General features: G+C 38.8%; 1 protein-coding gene across 4 annotated transcripts in view; it reads left to right on the top strand.

The window, feature by feature from the left end:
* EPB41L4A (erythrocyte membrane protein band 4.1 like 4A) overlaps positions 1 to 22,015 on the top strand; it is a 262,232-nt gene that overhangs the window by 104,744 nt on the left and 135,473 nt on the right. For all 4 annotated transcript variants that reach the window (XM_043595359.1, XM_043595348.1, XM_043595339.1 and 1 more), the window contains exon 3: positions 9,107 to 9,211. In XM_043595359.1, the coding sequence (XP_043451294.1) occupies positions 9,107 to 9,211 (105 nt within the window). The remainder of the gene's footprint in view (positions 1 to 9,106; positions 9,212 to 22,015) is intronic.

The raw sequence follows: 22,015 nt of genomic DNA, 5'->3' as shown, positions 1-22,015 counted from the left end.
TGTGTTGCCACACAGCTCATTCTCTCAATTCTCACTAGTGGAGAGCCATTGTAGGTAGAAGACAACATTGTAACTTACTCATCTTTTTAAACGTACTTGGACATGTTGCTAAGTGCTATGATTGCAGTTATATCTTATTTTCTAGTCTTTTGATGATTTTCTCATTTTGGTAGAGATTTTTCCCAGAAATGGTCAGAAAAAAACTGATTTTGCTAAACACAATCCCATTCTTAACCCCCCTCCTCTTTTTTTTCTTTTGCCAAGTACTGAAAGAAGTAAAGCTAAAAATTTTTTTCCTTAAACTTAAACTAACCATCTGACTTAGAAGTGAAGTCCCCAGTGCCTCAGCATTTTAAGGACTCAGGGGCATGTAGCCTCCATGCTGGTATGTCATGGCCCATAATGATAAGGGTTCCCTGCCCAAAGAGCTTAGGAAAAATTCAGATTAAAAAGTCTTATAGTAACTTTTTTGGGGGTAAATAGGGAGCATGAATTATTTATCTGTAAATATGGTCAACAAATTGACAGCTAAACACCATACCCCTATTTTGTCTGTGCGTATTTTCCTTAACGCCTCACAGTGCATGAACCAAATCCACAAAACAACTATCTCTGTGAACAAAAACAAGTAATGAATGACTCATTTCTACTTGGCATATTTTTTCTTTGAAAAAATATTTTTTTTAAAAAAAATTTTTTTTTTTTCAACGTTTATTTATTTTTGGGACAGAGAGAGACAGAGCATGAACGGGGGAGGGGCAGAGAGAGAGGGAGACACAGAATCAGAAACAGGCTCCAGGCTCTGAGCCATCAGCCCAGAGCCTGACGCGGGGCTCGAACTCATGGACTGTGAGATCGTGACCTGGCTGAAGTCGGACGCTTAACCGACTGCGCCACCCAGGCGCCCCTGAAAAAATATTTTAATGCAAGTAAAATGTGTGCATCGTAACTACTCAAATATGTAAAAAAGCTGATGATCAAGTCCTTCCTTGTCTCACTTTCTAGAAGTTTCTATCACTCCATGTTCCCATGACTTCTTCAGGGTTCTGATAGGGCAACCAACCGCTTACCCCATGGAGGTTCTTTGCATTATATTCTGGGTGTATCTTTTTTTCTGGCATTTGTTAGCATGCTTTTTCCATCTTCTGGAAATTAATCATTTGCCGACATGTAATGGGTACTCAGTAGATATTTGAAATCCTATGTTTCTTTCATAATATCCTTGATGGTATGTACTCATTCTTTCCTAGTAATAAATCCTGCAACTGGCCTGTTCCTGGCCCAGTGTACTTCTAGTTCTTACTTTGGCTCTCATGTCCATTCTCTGTCAGTTCTCAGTTTCTTTATTCAAGAATGATTTCTTCTGAACTTGAAGACTACCAATCTGAACTGCAAAATACAACCCACAGGCAATCTCTGAAGAATCCACATGAAAAGTGCAATTATCCCTAAGAGCAGGAGGCATAAATAATGGAATACAAATTGAAACAGAGTGACAGGGGACAGTGGACAGGGTGATTGGAAGGACTCAGGGCAGGACTGGCAGAAATGTGAGCTGGTGATGCATACCCCCTACCCTGGTAGCTAATTGACTGCTAGCATGCACGCTTTTTGAGTCTTGTCATATTACAGTATGAGAGATGAGAAGTTAAGAGGTTTTCATGTATGTGTGTGCTTGAGGTAGTAACAGAAATATAATATCTTTGAGGTTCATCTGCCTCTGCTCCATGTTCACGTGTAGACATACAATATACAGAAATCTGTAGAGGGAATCATGGGATAACGTGTTTGTTCTTAGGTCAGCTCTGGATTCATTGTGTAACACTGCCTATTTTCCTTGTGGTTTCTCTGTAGAGGATGACAAAGAGCTAAAGGATGATATTTGTAAAGAATTGTAAGCACCAGATTCTATAAATACAAAACTGTTACAGTTCTGGTATTTTTGGAGTGATAGTTTTGGAAAATGGTGATTCCTTCTGTGCATGAAACTTGTGCTATTTCCATATACTTTCCAAATTGCTAAGCAGGTTTTCCAAGCATGCTTTTGTGTATATTCTTCATTAGCAGACTATTATTTATGCTTTAATAATAGATCATGTGTATGAAAAAGCTAACATTTCTCATGGAATGTTAGTTTCCATACAGGCATAAAGACAGCCTTGGTTTATATATATTTATGTATATGTACATGTATTTTCTCTAAAAACTCTGCCCCATTTCCGTGCTGTGATCTCAAGCATAATTTGTTCCTCTTCTGTTCATGAAGCCCTTCTTCACCTGCTTGGGATTGAGGATATAGGGGGGGTTGTGTGCTTCTGCTTGCTCTAGTGACTCTGTCCATGTCCAGAGAGAAGAAAGGATCCAGAGGAGAGATTAGATCAAGATGGAACACTAGGTTTGTATGTCACTTTCCAGAAATATTTTGAAGAGGACAGATAATGTGCGCATTTTCCACATCAGCCTGGAAAATAAAGAAGGCGGATCTCAGTCAGCCAGAAATTAACAAAACAACAAAACAAAACAAAATTCCCGAAGCAAAAGGCAATGTGAAACAACTGTAGATGAGAACTGGAGCCCAGAACATGGCAGGAGGACTATGGGAGGGAGATGATAATGGAAGAAAGGTTGCTCCATGCTTAGTAATTGTGGCTGTATTGGGATTAGGAGAAGAGGCAAGCAACCATGAGAGTGATGCCACAGAGGAGGTGAGATAACCAGTGTCTTTGCAGTGATTTCCTTTCCTGGTCACTTAGAGTTAACTACTACTGTTGGCAACCAGGAAACCTGCCTGTTATGCTTCTGTTCCTACGATAAACTGTTGGTGTTCACGATATTTTTAGATACCATTCGACCCAATTTTCTGTACTCTGAGGATTTTTATTGAGGGCCCTGACATGGCTCTTAGGTCCAAATGTACATAATCAGTGTTCCCATGGGGCAAGGGAAGGGAAGCTGGTGGATTGCCTGGCTGCTCCTATTTAGTACTTCAAGAATGCTGGGAAACCTGGCATGGGAATCAATCACCACTGCTCCTCATCCCATTTGATTTCACTTCCGGATGCCTCTGCTATGGGACACCCTACCACTGGGAGCCATTGCCATGAATGAATTTTCAATTCTTTGTCTGTCTTTGCGTTACTTGCTCAGAAGTCAGAGTCCTTGGCTGAAACCAGGTCACGTGCTGTGGCTCAGCTGCCAGGAGTTGTGGTACGGAGTCTATTTCCTGCCTCTACCAAGACTCACATAGTGCAGGAGTCTTTTCAAATAGGGAGGGGGTTTGGTATTATATACCTAGAACAAAAGAACTATACTGGGAAATTATTTATTAAGAATATTTGACATTAGAACTTATTTTAATGTAACTCCTAGATGATTACATGATTTTTGTCCTTTCAGATTTCCATAAATGAGGTGATAAAATTATCACTCATTTTTAATTAAAAATCAAGACAAAATAAAACAAAAAAACCCCAAAAAGACCAGAAATCAGGAATAAAAGGAACCTTCTATTTGATAAAGGGTATCTACAAGGGCTATGTAGCATCAGTATACTTAGTAATGAAAGTTTAGAAGCAATTACATTTAAGTCAGGAAGAAGATTGGGATTATTGTTCTCACAACTATCAGTTATCCTTCTATTGAGGCCCCAGCTAATGCAGTAAGAAAAAGAAAGAAGTATGGAGGAGGAATTTTGAAAAGAAGGAACTAGAACACTTACTATTTGTAGTAAATGTTACCTAAAAAGATTCCACAGACAAATTCTTTTCACTGATACATGTTTAGCAAGATGGCTGTGAAATAGACCAATGAAGAAGAATTATTTGCTTGGCTATTGATTATATATTAGAAATCAGAAAGTATAATGTAACAACAATAAAACTAAAAAATAGATAAGAATACGCCCATATTAGTTCCATTGCTGCATAACAAATTTCTAAAAGTTAGTAGCTTAAGTATACGCCATTTATTATCTCATGATTTTGTAGGTCATAAATCCAGGATAGCATGGCTGGGTTCTGTGCTTGATCTCAGAAGGCTAAAATCAAGGTGTTGGTTGCCTGGGCACTAGTATGAAGGCTCTGGGGCAGAATCTGCTTCCAAACTCAGGTTATTAGCTAAAGCCAGTTCTTGTGGCTGTAATACTCAGGTTCCCATTTTATTACTTGGGGCCTACTCTAAGCAGCTTGAGGCTGCTAGCATTTCTGTCTTAGGTGCTCCCTCTATCTTTCAATTGGCAAGGACCTGTGGAGTTTTTCTTCTGCTTTGAAAAATCTTTGAATTCCCTTATGCCTTAGTCTTTTGCTGGAGAAAGTGCTTTGCTTGTTAGAGTCCATGTGGTTAGGTCAGATCCCCTCTAATGATCTCTTGATATTAAGGCCAACTGTGACCTATAACATAACACAGTTATAGTAATGACAGTTTATTTTACCAGATCCAGGGATTAGAACAGGATTTATTTTTAGGGGGAGAGGGGCACTTTATAAACTCTGTTTGCCACAGTGCCTGAGTAGAATTTTATAATACCAACATGAAAAAAAGTATAAAACTTCCTTGAATGACATAAAATAAAACCATATAGGTTTCACTGTTTTTCATTCCCCAAGTCATCTAGTCTGTCAATTCAATTTAATTCCATGCAAAACCCCCTACAGAATTGCTTATTAAATTAGCAAGCTGAACATCATCCTTAATGGGGAACAACTGAGAGCTTTTCTCCTAAGGTCAGGAACAAGACAAGGATGTCTACTCACACCTTTCTATTCAACATAGTACTGGAAGTCCTAGCCACAGCAATCAGACAACAAAAAGAAATCCAAATCGGTAAGGAAGAAGTGAAAGTTTCACTATCGGCAGATGATGTGATACTATATATAGAAAACCCTAAAGAGTCCACCAAAAAAACCTGCTAGAACTGATAAATGAATTTAGTAAAGCCATAGGACATAAAATCAGTGTACAGAAATATGTTGCATTTCTGTGCACTAATAATGAAGCAGCAGAAAGAGAAATTAAGAAAAAAAATTTAATTGCACCCAAAATAAGATATCTAGGAATAAACCTAACTAAAGAGGTAAAAGACCTATAGTCTGAAAACTATAAAACACTGGTGAAAGAAGTTGAAGGTGACACAAGGAAATGGAAAGACATTCCACGCTCATGGATTGGAAGAACAAATACTGTTAACATGTCCATACTACCCAAAGCAGTCTACACATTTAATTCAATCCCTATCAAAATACCAACAGCATTTTTTACAGAACTAGAACAAAGAATCCTAAAATTTGTATGGAACCACAAAAGACCCTGAATAGTCAAAGCAATCTTGAAAAAGCAAAGCAAGGCAAAGCTCGAGGCATCACAATTCTGGACCTCAAGTTATATTACAAAGCTATAGTAATCTAAACAGTATGGTACTGGCACAAAAATAGACACATAGATCAGTGGAACAGAATAGAAATTCCAGAAATCGACCCATAATTATATGGCCAGTTAATCTTCAGTAAAGCAGGAAAGAATATGCAATGAGCAAAAGACAGTCTCTTCAGCAAATGGTGTTGGGAAAATTAGAAACGTGCAAATGAATGAAACTGGACCACTTTCTTAAACCATGCATAAAAGTAAACTCAAAATTGATGAAAGACCTAAATGTGAGACCAAAAACTATCAAAATCTTAGAGGAGAGCACAGGTAGTAACCTCTCTGACAACCACTGTAGCAGCTTCTTTCTAGGTACATCTTCTCAGGCAAGGGAAACAAAAGCAAAAATAATCTATTGGGACTTCATCAAAATAAAAAGCTTCTGCACAGTGAAGGAAACAGTCAACAAAACTAAAAGGCAACCTATGGAATGGGAGAAGGTATTTGCAAATGAAATATCTGATAAAGGGTTAGTATCCAAAATATATAAAGAACTTACACAACTCCAGCAAAGCAATTCAGTTAAAAAATAGGTAGAATACATGAACAGACATTTCTCTGAAGAATACATATAGATGGCCAACAGACACATCAGGGGAATATAAATCAAACCTACAATCAGATACCACCTCACACCTGTCAGAATGGCTAAAATAAAATACATAAGAAACAACAGGTATTGGTGAGGGTATGGAGGAAGGGGAACTCCCTTGCACTATTGGTAAAGATGCAAACTGGCGCAGCCACTGTGGAAAACAGTATAGAGGTTCCTCAAAAAGTTAAAAATAGAACTACTCTATGATGCAGCAATCACACTGCTGGGTATTTACCCAAAGAATACAAAAACACTAATTCAGAGGGATACATGCACCCCTCTGTTTATAACATCATTATTTACAACAGCCAAACTATGGAAACAGCCCAAGTGTCCATCAATTGATGAATGGATAAGGAACACACACACACACACACAACACACACACACACACACACACACACTGCAATATTACTCAACCACAAAAAGAATGTAATTTTGCCATTTGTAACAACATGGATGGAGCTAGATAGTATTATGCTAAGTGAAATAAGAGAAAGACAAATACTATATGATTTTACTCATGTGTGGAATCTAAGAAACAAACCAGCAAAGGAAGAAAATAAGAAAATCAAGAAATAGACTCAATCAGGAGCACCTGGGTGGCTAATCAATCAAGTGTTTGACTCTTGATTTTAGCTCAGGTCATGATCTCACAGTTCTGTGGGATCAAGCCCTGTGTTGGGCTCTCTGCAGATGGTGCAGAGCCTACTTGGAATTCTCTCTCTCCCTCTCTGCCCCTCCTCTGCTCACTTTTGTGCATGCTCTCTCTCTCTCTCTCAAAATAAACATTAAAAAAAAAAAGAAACAGACTCAATTATAGAGAACTGAGGGTTATCAGAGGGGAGGTGGGGGTGGGTGGGTGGGTGAAATAGGTGATGGGGATTAAGGAGTGCACTGCTCATGATGAGCATCAGGTGATATGGAACTGTTGGATTACTATATTGTATACTTGAAAGGAGTTTAACACTGTATGTTAACTACTGGAATTAAAATAAAAACTTAAAAAATAATTAGCAATCTGGTTCTAAACTTCCTCCAGTAGAGAAAAATGTATAAGAATTTGCAAAGACAGTTTGGAAAAGAATGATGGATACCAATACATTACATTAAAATTGAGGTCATTAAAATCATTGAGGACTGGTTAAGGAATAATCCATGGGATAGAATAAGGGCTACTTTAGTAGATGATGAAGTTTTTATCATATCAAAAAAGTAATCATGACCTATTCAGTAAACAGTGGTGCTGTTGTCTATCCATTTGGAAACAAAATTAGGCCCTTATCCCAAGCACAAAAATAATTTCCAGACAGAATGAAGAACTAAATATACAAAGTAAGGAGAATTTGCTCATATACCTCGGGTTAGAGCATGCCTAACCCAAATGCTAGAAAATGCAATTGGTTAGTAAGCAGATGATGGAACACTTACTTTTGTAAGTATATGGAAAATGCAAATTAGAACAGTTACCCTCTCCCCTGTTTTGCTCAATCAGATGGGGAAAATTTTGCTCAGCCAAATGTTGGCAAAGGGGAAACATACTTCCATTGAAGAAGTTGTAATGGTCTTTCTGGCAGTGTCCATTGTAATGTTAAGTATGTGTATCCTTAGAAAGAGTAATTTTGCTTCCAGATTTGTACCCGCTAAACACCTAAGTACACGAGCACAAAGAAGCATTTACTGGATGTGGCATTGTTACTATTGGAGAACATGTCCCAAACCAAAGATCCATCATGGAAGTGTTTTTGTTTATAAATCATCCAATGGATTTTGAAAAAGACACCAATTAAGTTTAATGAAGGTAATTTAGAGGAAAACAAAAATACCTATGGGTTTTGTAACAAGAGCTCTTTTCTCCCAGTGGGTACTTTTATCACCTCTTATCATCCATTTTATAATACATTTAAGCAAAACATTTCCCTTACATTACAGATTCATTTTCTAAGAGCAGTGCAGTTTTGAGTACCCTCCATATATGAGCAAGCACAGAATGGTAATTCTCTGGGGAAAAATTCAACTGAACAAAGCCTTACTTCCTTAACACAATGTGTCACTTCTTGGGGATTTCTCTTAACTACCCTGTTGTACCTGCCAATGAGGGGCAAAAGAGAGGAAAAGTCTGTATCTGTACAGAGAGCACTGAAATGGATTATTTTCAAGATTAATGTCATATGTGGAGTGGTGCTTGCTGATTAAATGTTTACCTTATATGTGTGATAATTGGTATTTAATATTTTAGATCTTAATATATTAGATCTTACAAAGCAGCCAGGGGAAATGTTCTCTTTACGTCTGTGCTCATATGAAAGAGATAAAGTAAAATTTCTTCACAAGGGCTTTTCAGAACATTAACTTTGGCAGCTTTAATCTATGGGTTTAGCAGTTGAGGATTGAAAATAAAAGCTTTGGCTATTGTCATTTTAATTCTGTGTATCTTCTGTGTTAGTTGTGAGAATGATGCTGGAGGTGAAAATTGCTTTTTAAAGTGAAAGAACTGTGGGATTTTAACCAAAGTGAGTGGTGTCTGATAAATTCATTAGATGCTTTTCATATAAAAGATTATCTTTATTAAGAGAAGAATTTTGTCCTGAAGATAATTTACAGTCCCTTAAGAAAAGAAGCTTATATTAATTAAAAACCCACTACAATTTAAAAATCGTTTTACAAAGCAATTTCTTGAATACATTTTACTTGAAACCCTATTTTTCTTTGTAATTGAGGCAAACCTTAAAGAGGGAGCTGTGGGCCACTAAAATCACTTACACTGTGGGCAAAGCTAATAGAAGATGAGAGCTGTGCCCATGTCCCACTGAGAAAGAGAAGACACCTTGTTAAAAAAGTAAAACTGTATGGGGTGCCTGGGTGGCGCAGTCGGTTGAGCGTCCGGCATCAGCCAGGTCACGATCTCGCGGTCCGTGAGTTGAGCCCCGCGTCAGGCTCTGGGCTGATGGCTCAGAGCCTGGAGCCTGTTTCCGATTCTGTGTCTCCCTCTCTCTGTGCCCCTACCCCGTTCATGCTCTGTCTCTCTCTGTCCCAAAAATAAATAAAAACATTAAAAAAAAATTTTTTTTAAACTGTGAATTATTTTTGCAGAAGTCAACGAAAGGTTCTGTTGTCCTTGACCACGTATTCCGACACATAAACCTTGTGGAGATAGATTATTTTGGGCTGCGTTACTGTGACAGAAGCCATCAGACAGTGAGTACAATGACTTCATATTAAATTTTTCTGGTTATAAATTTCACTCTCTCTCTGGCTTTTCCTGATGTGGTTTTAGGTACGCAGTTTCTTTGTAACTGAAAATGATGTTGAAAACCTTTAACATGTTTTCCCTTGCTAATGTTTTTTTTTGCATTTTGTTTTCTCTTCTGCCAGAAGTTTGTAGAGTTGCAGGATTCACAACTTCTTTGTGTGTGTTTCTGTTTGCAGTAGACTTTCCTGGTTTACATTTTTAGAACCATATCCTAGAGAGTACTTTTCATTTATGCTGTTAGGAGAACTGAATAAGCCATGTAATAAATATGTTAGGAGGCAAGTGGCTAGTCTTGTTTTTTTTTCTTTTTTGTGGCTAGTCTTTTGAGGCCACAGATATTTACTTACTGCCTTTTACGAAAGTTAATGGTTAAAGAGAGAAAAAATGCAGTATTAAAAAGGTACTTACCTAAGTTTTAGAAGTTGGATGAGTAATTATAAAATAAATAAGTAGGGGCTTTCATTCATGAGCTTGATGGAGTAAGTAATAAAGGCAGCCAAGTTTTTGGTGTCTGATGTTAATCATTCACGAAGGTTTAACTTATAACATCTTTCTGGCTGGTTGGATAGTAGAATTACTAAGAAACTCACTACATTGGTTAGTATAGATTCTATATGGTTATAAGGCTGAAAAGCGATTTCTTGGATGATAAATGAGGAAAGACTTTGGAGGTGGTGGTTTGGGGTATGAAAGGATATTCATTAGTGACTTCCGTTTTAGTCTGAGGAATATCTTAACCTCAGACACAGTCTTCTTGTGCAAAATGCTTACCTTACCTTAAAAATCCTGTTTGGCTTTTATTTTCATGCTATTCAACTCCTGTTGGAATAAAGATTTCCTCTTCTTCCTTCCTCATTTCTCGCAGCCTCCGGTGGATCATCTGGGGTCTGTTCAGTGAGGCACATGATTGTCTGAGTGGGTTTTTTTCTGTCCTGGTCACAGGAATGTGCTAGGATGAGAAGAGACAGGCAAATGGAATGCTATTCATGGTGGTAACTTGTGATTTTTCCTGAGCTAGTTTCATAATCTGTTTTGTTTCACAGAAGGATTTCACAAAGCAGGAATAAAAAATTGGGTGTGTTGGTTAGCTTTCCATAGAGAGGAATAGCTTTCTAAAGGCAAGCGGTCATTAAGGCACACTTCAAAGAAAGGGAAATGGACATCTTCAGGAGTTGCCTGAATTCTATCCTGTATAGGACATAAGTCAATACTGCAGAACTGTAAATCCATATTGAAAGATTAAATTGAAGGCTATCGAAGCTATCTTGCATCACATTCATATTTTTGAAAGAACATTTTTCCTAGCAGAGAACACCACTGGTTCCTGATCTTATCTGGTATGTCAGACCATGCCTGGAAAGATTGACTGTCATGCTAAAATTATATAGACTTTATCTCCCTCCTTTTTTTTAAACTTTGCAAAGGAAAAAAACATATGAAAAAAGCGAGAGATTTTCAAACAATGGCCTGTATCATTGCAAAAAGAATTAGCAGTTGATACTGATAAATAGTCAAAGTTTTCTAGGGTTTATATTAAGATCAACATTTTTTTTCTCCTACCTTTATTCCTAAGGGTTGGCATTTGTGATAGGGTTTGCGTTGCAGGTTTTAGAAGAAAATAAATTACAGTTAGAATGAGAAAGCTTTTAAGTCATGTTTTTTGATATGGTAAGAACATCAGGTGTGTAAATCACATGCAAAATCTATTTTTTGCCTCCTGAATTTAGTTCTTTGTAGTGAACAAAGATAAAGTAGAAGTGATTTGTAAATATTCCTTAGTCTTTTCACATCAAAATGTATTGTCTGATTGCTTTATATATATTTTTTTTATTGTAGGAAGCTGTGAGAATAAGGTCATGAAAATTTGCCCCTCCTTTACGTAACCATTACATCAAAGCATACTGGAGGGCTGAAGTATATATCCAGGTAGAAATGTGATTCCATTACTGCTTCGCTTCTTTTGGGTATTGAGGCAGTACTAAGGATTTCCCTCAGGGAATAGCTCTGGCAGGCTTTTCACTCCTGAAGGGCAACCACCCAAGGCACAGCTTTGTTTCTAGGGAAATTGTCAGTGAACCCAAATTAACATTTCTCTATCTTCTATGTTAGTAGGAGCAGCCCTACATAGCTCTTAGTTACTTAAGGTAAAAATTTAAATAATAACCATGTGTTAGAATGGCACAGGACACAGTGAAAAATTTGTTTTAAAAATAATGATTTCTGTGAATTTGCTTGAATTACTATCCATTAGATTGGATTTTCTGCATTGCTTTGATCTTTTTCTGCACCAAAAGGTTTGCTTTTAGTAGGGAATGCTTTGCAACAATCTTGAACATAAATAAGATCTACATAGAAAAGACTTGGAGGCCCTAAGAGGGACCTTTTAGGTCAACTCTTAAGACAAAAATAGAAATTAGGAGAAGGAGCTAGGGGTAAAAGGGAAGAAAGATGAGGATTAAGAAGAAGTGTCTCATATCAGTGAGAAGCCCTAGGGTCCCTCCCTCCCTCCCCTTGGCAGTGGATAGTGCCTTGGGGCCATGCCTAGACTCTGGCTGGGGGCAGACTGAGAGGCATGTTTCTAAGGCACATGGACCTCACATAGCAGGGAACTTGTCTGTCCTAGAGGAGCAGGGTAACCAAAAGACTGGATCTAGACATGTCATCATCACCACCATCCATCACCATCTTTGTCATCAGTGCACCAGAAACTGTTGAACATTTTCCACATGTGTCATTACCTGCTCAAAACAACTTTGCAAGCTAAATATTATTATCATACTATCAGAGATGAAGAAATGGAAGCTGAAAAGGTTAAGCCACTTCCCCAAGATCACATAACCAGCGAGTATTAGCACCAGAATTCAGACGCAAGGCTTCGTGTGTCCAAGACCTTCAACCACACAATATCCCGACTTGCTTGCTAAGGAATTATCTTCCCCAATTTATATACTTAGGGTTTGTTGAGAGGAGTTAAATGGTATGTTCCAACAAGTCCTCTTCTCAGATTGACCTGTGGCAAGAGGGTTTATTTAAGCCTTTGTGTATTTATGCTTTTATGTGGTCGTTCAACAGCAATTTAAAGAATGCCTAATATGTGCAGGCCCTGTGCTAGAGCTCTCTCTGTTTTTCACATAGTCTCAGGAATTCTGAGGAAAGGAAATTTGCTGCCTGGAATATTAAATGAAACACAAGTTTTATTAAACTGTACATTTCATAAAACCAAGCCCTAGGAAATTCATGTAACAAATGCATTGATTCAGGTGTCACCTATGTGTAAAGGGTAACAGGTAGGCAGAAGCAAACGTTTGTAAAGCAAACTTCTCTCCACGGAGTACAGCTGACTTGGTTTGGAAGATTGGGCACCATAATTTCTTAACTTCACTTTTGAGGTAGGGTCTATAAAAGAACCCCTAGGAAGTAAAAGCATTTCTTCATGAAGACATGCTTATTGGGACTGAATTAACACACAATGCTGTCTGCCTCAATTCAGGCTTAGTTTTATAAAACAGTCTCTTAAAGATATGCAGTGGGGTTCACATACTTGCCCTTCCTTTTCCTAATGATACACAGGAGACCACTTAGCCTGGGCATACATCCTACTTTCTGCTCTGCTTTGGCTTGTGTCATTCTGGTTCTTTCTTGATGAAGACTGACCTGTGCAAGGGATGTAGCTCTTTCATTTCAGGGCCTTGGTTCAACTTAACAGAAAATTCCCAGCCTCAGTTTAAGGTAGATGAGAGGAATTACGAGAACACACGTAACAGAAAGACCCAGATTTATTGAAGGACCCTGCCACTTACTAGCGGTAAATATTTAAAATTCTCATATGTACTGACCATTGCTCTAGAAAAGCAGAACTTCCAGAGAAGATGGCTCTCCCCAGTACATTCTAGGACTGACTGTCTTCAATTTGGTTGCTAGCCCAGCAGGAACACCTCATTCTCTGCATATGGTGTGTAGCTTGGCAGTTCAGCTTGGTGTGTCTTTGCTTTGAATGGGTTCCAGGTGTCTCTTGGCTGAGCATCCTAATCCCCAGCACCTGTAAATAATATCACCTTACATGGCAAAAATGACTTTGCACTTATGATTAAGGATCTTGAACAAGGACATCATCCTAAATTATCCAGGTAGGATCATGTAATTAGAAGCCCCCTTAGACATGACAGGAGAGTCAGAGAGACAGAAATATAACAGTGGAGGCAGAGGTCAAAATCATGTGATTACTGGAAGGGGGCCTTGATCCAGAGAGTGCAGGCAGCCACTAGAAGCTGAAAAATCACAGAAACGGATTCTGCCCTGGAGCCTCCAGAAGAAACAGCCCAGCGTCTTAGTTTAGGTTGGCTCTAACAAATCACCATGGACTGATGACATAAACAAGAACTGTTGATTTCTCATAGTACGGAGGCTAGAAACCGGAGATGAGTGTGCCAGCATGATTGGGTGAGAGCCCTCTTCCAGGTTGTAGACAATCCAGTTCTCCTTGTAACTTCACGTGGCAAAAAGAGCGTTAGCTAGCTCTTCTGACCTCTTCTTGTAAGGGCACTAATCCCATTCATGAAGGCTCACCGCTTGTGACCTTAATTATCTCTCAAAGGCCCCACCTCCAAATAACAACATATTAGGATTAAGGTTTAAACATATGAATTTGGTGGCGGAGGGAGCAAACATTCAGTCCATTGTGCCCCGTGAGACCATTTTGGATTTCTGACCTTCAGAATTGTAAGATGATAAAATTTTGTTGTTTTAGGCCAAGTTTATGGTAATTTGTTACAGCTGCAAAAAAGAAACTAATACACGTGGTTACAGCGGGAAGCATTTTAATTTTGCTTGCTCAGTGGAAATATAAAGGCTTTCTTGTTTACATTCACCAGTTAGGCACAAACCTGAAAGACCATTACTTTCCTGGGTCATTATAGTCTCCATCCTCTGCAGATGCTCAGAATTTCTCTGTGATTAGGGCTTCATGTGCATCCCCAACTGTCTGTGAGCAATAGTAGTTGCTTCTTCACGATTAGCCAGGTTCCTTATTATGAGGGAGGGATGATGAGATCTATTAATGATAGGCAGCGAATTGAAATTACAGCACAGACTTCTTTAAATAATTGGATGAATTTGAAATTACTCTGAGACTGGCAGAAACTTGAGCCATCTCTTGGGTGTTCAGAAGTTGCTGTAAGTGGAATGTGATGTGGTAGAACAGATAACTAACTGCCTTTGGAGTGACAACACAAGTCTGAGTCCTGAATGCTCAAGTCACTTAATTTTTCTGAATGTTAAGAAGAATAATGCACCCTCCCAACTCTCAAGATTGTTACAGGACAAAAGTAGAGAAAATGTGAAGGCTCTTTGTAGATTATAAGGTGTGAAATGCATAGAAAGCCTTTCATGTTGAAACTGGGACGGAGGAAAATACTACTGGTGATGTATTTTTTTTAAAAGGTAGAGTAGGGGAAGGGAGGAAACAGTCTGGAGGATAGAAGAGACAAAGTCAGATAAGCTCCATACTCTTAAAGATCTCTGGAGGGGCGCCTGGGTGGCGCAGTCGGTTAAGCGTCCGACTTCAGCCAGGTCACGATCTCGCGGTCCGTGAGTTCGAGCCCCGCGTCGGGCTCTGGGCTGATGGCTCGGAGCCTGGAGCCTGTTTCCGATTCTGTGTCTCCCTCTCTCTCTGTCCCTCCCCCATTCATGGTCTGTCTCTCTCTGTCCCCCCCCCCCAAAAAAAAAAGATCTCTGGAGATTTTTGAAGATGAGTCTAATTGATATTGAAAGCAGTAGTAAGGAGAAATGTGATATCCCAATATTACTTCGGGTTTTAAAATGAACAGTTATCATGTCTTACGTTAATGTTAGCCCTTGGATCCCCTTTACAAATTTCTCTTTCAAAGGCAGAAGTCCAATATATGGAGTTTTTCAGAGTATGGACTTCAACCTGGCTTTGAGACTGAGGATGTTGGATCTTCTGCCCTATGACTTCAGAGGCCAAAGGAGGAAAATGTGTAGCCTGGAGATACAGCCAGCATGCAAATACCCTCTTCCTTCAGTGAACTCTTCTTTTGCTTCACCAAGACAATCAAGACAATCAGATGGTAGCTTCCCAACTTCTTGGCCCTCCACACACTCTTAGTCACTTCTTACTCATCCTTCCTTTTCCTCTCACAGTAGAAGAGCCCCAATGCCTCTGACCTGGATCTTCTCATTTTATTTTATTTTTTTAATTATTATTATTATTGCTTTTTATCACTAGCCCTGGCCCTCTCCCTCCCTTTTCCATCCTTTCCTTTAGAGTTTGGGCATGCTCAAGTCTCTATCGTTTAAAACTACACTTACTCCATACCCATGCCCTTATCTGTCTGTCGCCTTATTGACTCCCTCTGTGTCACACCTAACCTCCAGGAAGCGTTGTCTAAATTCATTGTCTCCACTTCTCAAATCCTGTTTATTCCTAAACTTCTCACAGTTCAGCTTTGATACCTATCATGGCACTGAAACTGTCCTCAGGGTTTCTGGTTGCTAAATCCAAGTGATAATGTCAACCCTTGTCTTTCTTGACCTTATGGTTGAGTTGACCCTAATTGACTCACCCCTTGAAATCTCATTTGTTCTTATGACAATACATTCTCCTGTTTTCTTCTTATTCAGGTTTTCTTCTGGTTATTCCTATTCAGTCTTGATGATCATTTTACCTTTGCCCCTTCCTAAAAATGTTGGTATGATTTTGTCAATGATTTTCTAATGCTCTACCTGGATACAGGCTCACCCATTTAATGCTATTACTTCTGGCACTATTTGTCTCTGAAATAACTTCATTAAAAAATATAAACTAAACTATGTATACATTTGTATGCTTCCCCTTCCCCAAATACTCTGTTACTGAGCAAAAATGATCCCTATCCATTGAGCACTAGCAGGTAGGCTCTGCCATATAAGTAAACGGTGTTCTTCTTTGCATCCTGATTTATTGTATTTTGCAGTGTGAGATTTCACTTTCTGTAACTCTGTGTTCTGACAAGTACCCATATTGACCTATAAGATGTGTAAGTGATGTGAGTCCTGTTTGTTGCAAAGAAAGACAGAAAGTTGGTCATGCTGGATTATTACAAGTTGAAACTGTTATAGCCAAGACAGGGAAACAACCTGTGTCTATCAATGAATGAATGGGGTCAAGATGTGAGATTATAGTTATATATAGATTATGTATGTGTGTGTGTATATATGACTATATATATATATATGTAATAGTAATATATATGTATATATGTGTATATAGTTATATACACACACATAATATATAATTATATATAGTTATATATATAAAATGTGTATATAAAATGGAATATTATATAGCCATAAAAATAAGGAAGTCCTGTTTGTGGCAATGTTGCGGTATTTTTTACCTCAATACCCGAGGTTTGTTGTCTCGCTGCTTCAAGGAGTAAAGAGGTGGGCACAAAATGAGCGGCAGGCAAAAGTTTATTAGAGAAAGGAAGAATAGTATGAAAGTTCTCCTTACAGAGAAAGGGCATTCAAAAGTGAATATCCATGACAATAGACGAGGGTCTTTGTTTTATAAGGTTCTGGTCAGCCCTTCCCCTACCATTCCCCCTTATTCCTTCTCAGGTTCTACCCTTATTGGCTCCATAGCTCTAAGTGCTGGGCTGTTCGATTCCTGATTGACTATTTCCATTATATGAGGGGTGGTCTACAGTCATATCATTCCTTGCGGGTCATGTGTTTTATGGTCTACTACTTACTTTTAATTAGGTCTTTAGTCCAATTCCTGAGGGAAACCCGAGGTGGTGGTGTCATTCTTATGAGGAACTTTATGCCTGAGGAGGTTTGCTGTGGTCAGACATTATTCTAAAATATGTGTTTTTTCCCCCCACCCATGGACCTCAGGTCCTAATCTTTCCCTGTCTGCTTACTGAATCCTATCTTTTCCTATCATATTACAACATGACAGACCTTAAATGCATTATGCCGAGTGATATAAGACAAAGACAATTACTGTATGATCTTATTTATATGTGGAACCTGAAAAACAGAAACAAAAACCAAGCTCATAGATACAGAGAACAGATTGGTGGTTTCCAGGGGGGTAGGGGAATGGGATGGGTGATGGTGGTCAACAAGTAAAAACTTCCAGTTATGACTTCTGAGGATTAATGTACCACGTGATGACTGTAGTTAACAATATTGTATATTTTTTTTTTTTCTGAAATTTATTGACAAATTGGTTTCCATACAACACCCAGTGCTCATCCCAAAAGGTGCCCTCCTCAATACCCATCACCCACCCTCTCCTCCCTCCCACCCCCCATCAACCCTCAGTTTGTTCTCAGTTTTTAACAGTCTCTTATGCTTTGGCTCTCTCCCATTCTAACCTCTTTTTTTTTTTTCCTTCCCCTCCCCCATGGGTTCCTGTTAAGTTTCTCAGGATCCACATAAGAGTGAGACCATATGGTATCTGTCTTTCTCTGTATGGCTTATTTCACTTAGCATCACACTCTCCAGTTCCATCCACGTTGCTACAAAAGGCCATATTTCATTTTTTCTCATTGCCATGTAATATTCCATTGTGTATATAAACCACAATTTCTTTATCCATTCATCAGTTGATGGACATTTAGGCTCTTTCCATAATTTGGCTATTGTTGAGAGTGCTGCTATGAACATTGGGGTACAAGTGGCCCTATGCATCAGTGCTCCTGTATCCCTTGGATAAATTCCTAGCAGTGCTATTGCTGGGTCATAGGGTAGGTCTATTTTTAATTTTCTGAGGAACCTCCACACTGCTTTCCAGAGCGGCTGCACCAATTTGCATTCCCACCAACAGTGCAAGAGGGTTCCCGTTTCTCCACATCCTCTCCAGCATCTATAGTCTCCTGATTTGTTCATTTTGGCCACTCTGACTGGCGTGAGGTGATACCTGAGTGTGGTTTTGATTTGTATTTCCCTGATAAGGAGCGACGCTGAACATCTTTTCATGTGCCTGTTGGCCATCCGGATGTCTTCTTTAGAGAAGTGTCTATTCATGTTTTCTGCCCATTTCTTCACTGGGTTATTTGTTTTTTGGGTGTGGAGTTTGGTGAGCTCTTTATAGATTTTGGATACTAGCCCTTTGTCCGATATGTCATTTGCGAATATCTTTTCCCATTCCGTTGGTTGCCTTTTAGTTTTGTTGGTTGTTTCCTTTGCTGTGCAGAAGCTTTTTATCTTCATAAGGTCCCAGTAATTCACTTTTGCTTTTAATTCCCTTGCCTTTGGGGATGTGTCGAGTAAGAGATTGCTACGGCTGAGGTCAGAGAGGTCTTTTCCTGCTTTCTCCTCTAAGGTTTTGATGGTTTCCTGTCTCACATTTAGGTCCTTTATCCATTTTGAGTTTATTTTTGTGAATGGTGTGAGAAAGTGGTCTAGTTTCAACCTTCTGCATGTTGCTGTCCAGTTCTCCCAGCACCATTTGTTAAAGAGGCTGTCTTTTTTCCATTGGATGTTCTTTCCTGCTTTGTCAAAGATGAGTTGGCCATACGTTTGTGGGTCTAGTTCTGGGGTTTCTATTCTATTCCATTGGTCTATGTGTCTGTTTTGGTGCCAATACCATGCTGTCTTGATGATGACAGCTTTGTAGTAGAGGCTAAAGTCTGGGATTGTGATGCCTCCTGCTTTGGTCTTCTTCTTCAAAATTCCTTTGGCTATTCGGGGCCTTTTGTGGTTCCATATGAATTTTAGGATTGCTTGTTCTAGTTTCGAGAAGAATGCTGGTGCAATTTTGATTGGGATTGCATTGAATGTGTAGATAGCTTTGGGTAGTATTGACATTTTGACAATATTTATTTTTCCAATCCATGAGCAGGGAATGTCTTTCCATTTCTTTAAATCTTCTTCAATTTCCTTCAGAAGCTTTCTATAGTTTTCAGCATACAGATCCTTTACATCTTTGGTTAGATTTATTCCTAGGTATTTTATGCTTCTTGGTGCAATTGTGAATGGGATCAGTTTCTTTATTTGTCTTTCTGTTGCTTCATTGTTAGTGTATAAGAATGCAACTGATTTCTGTACATTGATTTTGTATCCTGCAACTTTGCTGAATTCCTGTATCAGTTCTAGCAGACTTTTGGTGGAGTCTATCGGATTTTCCATGTATAATATCATGTCATCTGCAAAAAGCGAAAGCTTGACTTCATCTTTGCCAATTTTGATGCCTTTGATTTCCTTTTGTTGTCTGATTGCTGATGCTAGAACTTCCAGCACTATGTTAAACAGCAGCGGTGAGAGTGGGCATCCTTGTCGTGTTCCTGATCTCAGGGAAAAAGCTCTCAGTTTTTCCCCGTTGAGGATGATGTTAGCTGTGGGCTTTTCATAAATGGCTTTTATGATCTTTAAGTATGTTCCTTCTATCCCGACTTTCTCAAGGGTTTTTATTAAGAAAGGGTGCTGGATTTTGTCGAAGGCCTTTTCTGCATCGATTGACAGGATCATATGGTTCTTCTCTCTTTTTTTGTTAATGTGATGTATCACGTTGATTGATTTGCGAATGTTGAACCAGCCCTGCATCCCAGGAATGAATCCCACTTGATCATGGTGAATAATTCTTTTTATATGCCGTTGAATTCGATTTGCTAGTATCTTATTGAGAATTTTTGCATCCATATTCATCAGGGATATTGGCCTGTAGTTCTCTTTTTTTACTGGGTCTCTGTCTGGTTTAGGAATCAAAGTAATACTGGCTTCATAGAATGAGTCTGGAAGTTTTCCTTCCCTTTCTATTTCTTGGAATAGCTTGAGAAGGATAGGTATTATCTCTGCTTTAAACGTCTGGTAGAACTCCCCTGGGAAGCCATCTGGTCCTGGACTCTTATTTGTTGGGAGATTTTTGATAACCGATTCAATTTCTTCGCTGGTTATGGGTCTGTTCAAGCTTTCTATTTCCTCCTGATTGAGTTTTGGAAGCGTGTGGGTGTTCAGGAATTCGTCCATTTCTTCCAGGTTGTCCAATTTGTTGGCATATAAGTTTTCATAGTATTCCCTGATAATTGTTTGTATCTCTGAGGGATTGGTTGTAATAATTCCATTTTCATTCATGATTTTATCTATTTGGGTCATCTCCCTTTTCTTTTTGAGAAGCCTGGCTAGAGGTTTGTCAATTTTGTTTATTTTTTCAAAAAACCAACTCTTGGTTTCGTTGATCTGCTCTACAGTTTTTTTAGTTTCTATATTGTTTATTTCTGCTCTGATCTTTATTATTTCTCTTCTTCTGCTGGGCTTAGGCTGCCTTTGCTGTTCTGCTTCTAGTTCCTTTAGGTGTGCTGTTAGATTTTGTATTTGGGATTTTTCTTGTTTCTTGAGATAGGCCTGGATTGCAATGTATTTTCCTCTCAGGACTGCCTTTGCTGCGTCCCAAAGCGTTTGGATTGTTGTATTTTCATTTTCGTTTGTTTCCATATATTTTTTAATTTCTTCTCTAATTGCCTGGTTGACCCACTCATTCGTTAGTAGGGTGTTCTTTAACCTCCATGCTTTTGGAGGTTTTCCAGACTTTTTCCTGTGGTTGATTTCAAGCTTCATGGCATTGTGGTCTGAAAGTAAGCATGGTATAATTTCAATTCTTGTAAACTTATGAAGGGCTGTTTTGTGACCCAGTATATGATCTATCTTGGAGAATGTTCCATGTGCACTCGAGAAGAAAGTATATTCTGTTGCTTTGGGATGCAGAGTTCTAAATATATCTGTCAAGTCCATCTCATCCAATGTCTCATTCAGGGCCCTTGTTTCTTTATTGACCGTGTGTCTAGATGATCTATCCATTTCTGTAAGTGGTGTATTAAAGTCCCCTGCAATTACCACATTCTTATCAATAAGGTTGCTTATGTTTATGAGTAATTGTTTTATATATTTGGGGGCTCCGGTATTCGGTGCATAGACATTGATAATTGTTAGCTCTTCCTGATGGATAGACCCTGTAACTATTATATAATGTCCTTCTTCATCTCTTGTTACAGCCTTTAATTTAAAGTCTAGTTTGTCTGATATAAGTATGGCTACTCCAGCTTTCTTTTGGCTTCCAGTCGCATGATAAATAGTTCTCCATCCCCTCACTCTCAATCTAAAGGTGTCCTCAGGTCTAAAATGAGTCTCTTGTAGACAGCAAATAGATGGGTCTTGTTTTTTTATCCATTCTGATACCCTATGTCTTTTGGTTGGCGCATTTAATCCATTTACATTCAGTGTTATTATAGAAAGATACGGGTTTAGAGTCATTGTGATGTCTGTATGTTTTATGCTTATAGTGATGTCTCTGGGACTTTGTCTCACAGGGTCCCCCTTAGGATCTCTTGTAGGGCTGGTTTAGTGGTGACAAATTCCTTCAGTTTTTGTTTGTTTGGGAAGACCTTTATCTCTCCTTCTATTCTAAATGACAGACTTGCTGGATAAAGGATTCTTGGCTGCATATTTTTTCTGTCTAGCACCCTGAAAATCTCTTGCCAATTCTTTCTGGCCTGCCAAGTTTCAAAAGAGAGATCAGTCACGAGTCTTATAGGTCTCCCTTTATATGTGAGGGCACGTTTACCCCTTGCTGCTTTCAGAATTTTCTCTTTATCCTTGTATTTTGCCAGTTTCACTATGATATGTCGTGCAGAAGATCGATTCAAGTTACGTCTGAAGGGAGTTCTCTGTGCCTCTTGGATTTCAATGCCTTTTTCCTTCCCCAGTTCAGGGAAGTTCTCAGCTATGATTTCTTCAAGTACCCCTTC

This window comes from Prionailurus bengalensis, chromosome A1 (genome assembly GCF_016509475.1).
Source record: "Prionailurus bengalensis isolate Pbe53 chromosome A1, Fcat_Pben_1.1_paternal_pri, whole genome shotgun sequence".
NCBI lineage: Eukaryota > Metazoa > Chordata > Mammalia > Carnivora > Felidae > Prionailurus > Prionailurus bengalensis.
Note: the sequence above shows the minus strand (reverse complement) of the source record. Positions and strands in the feature narration are given on the sequence as shown.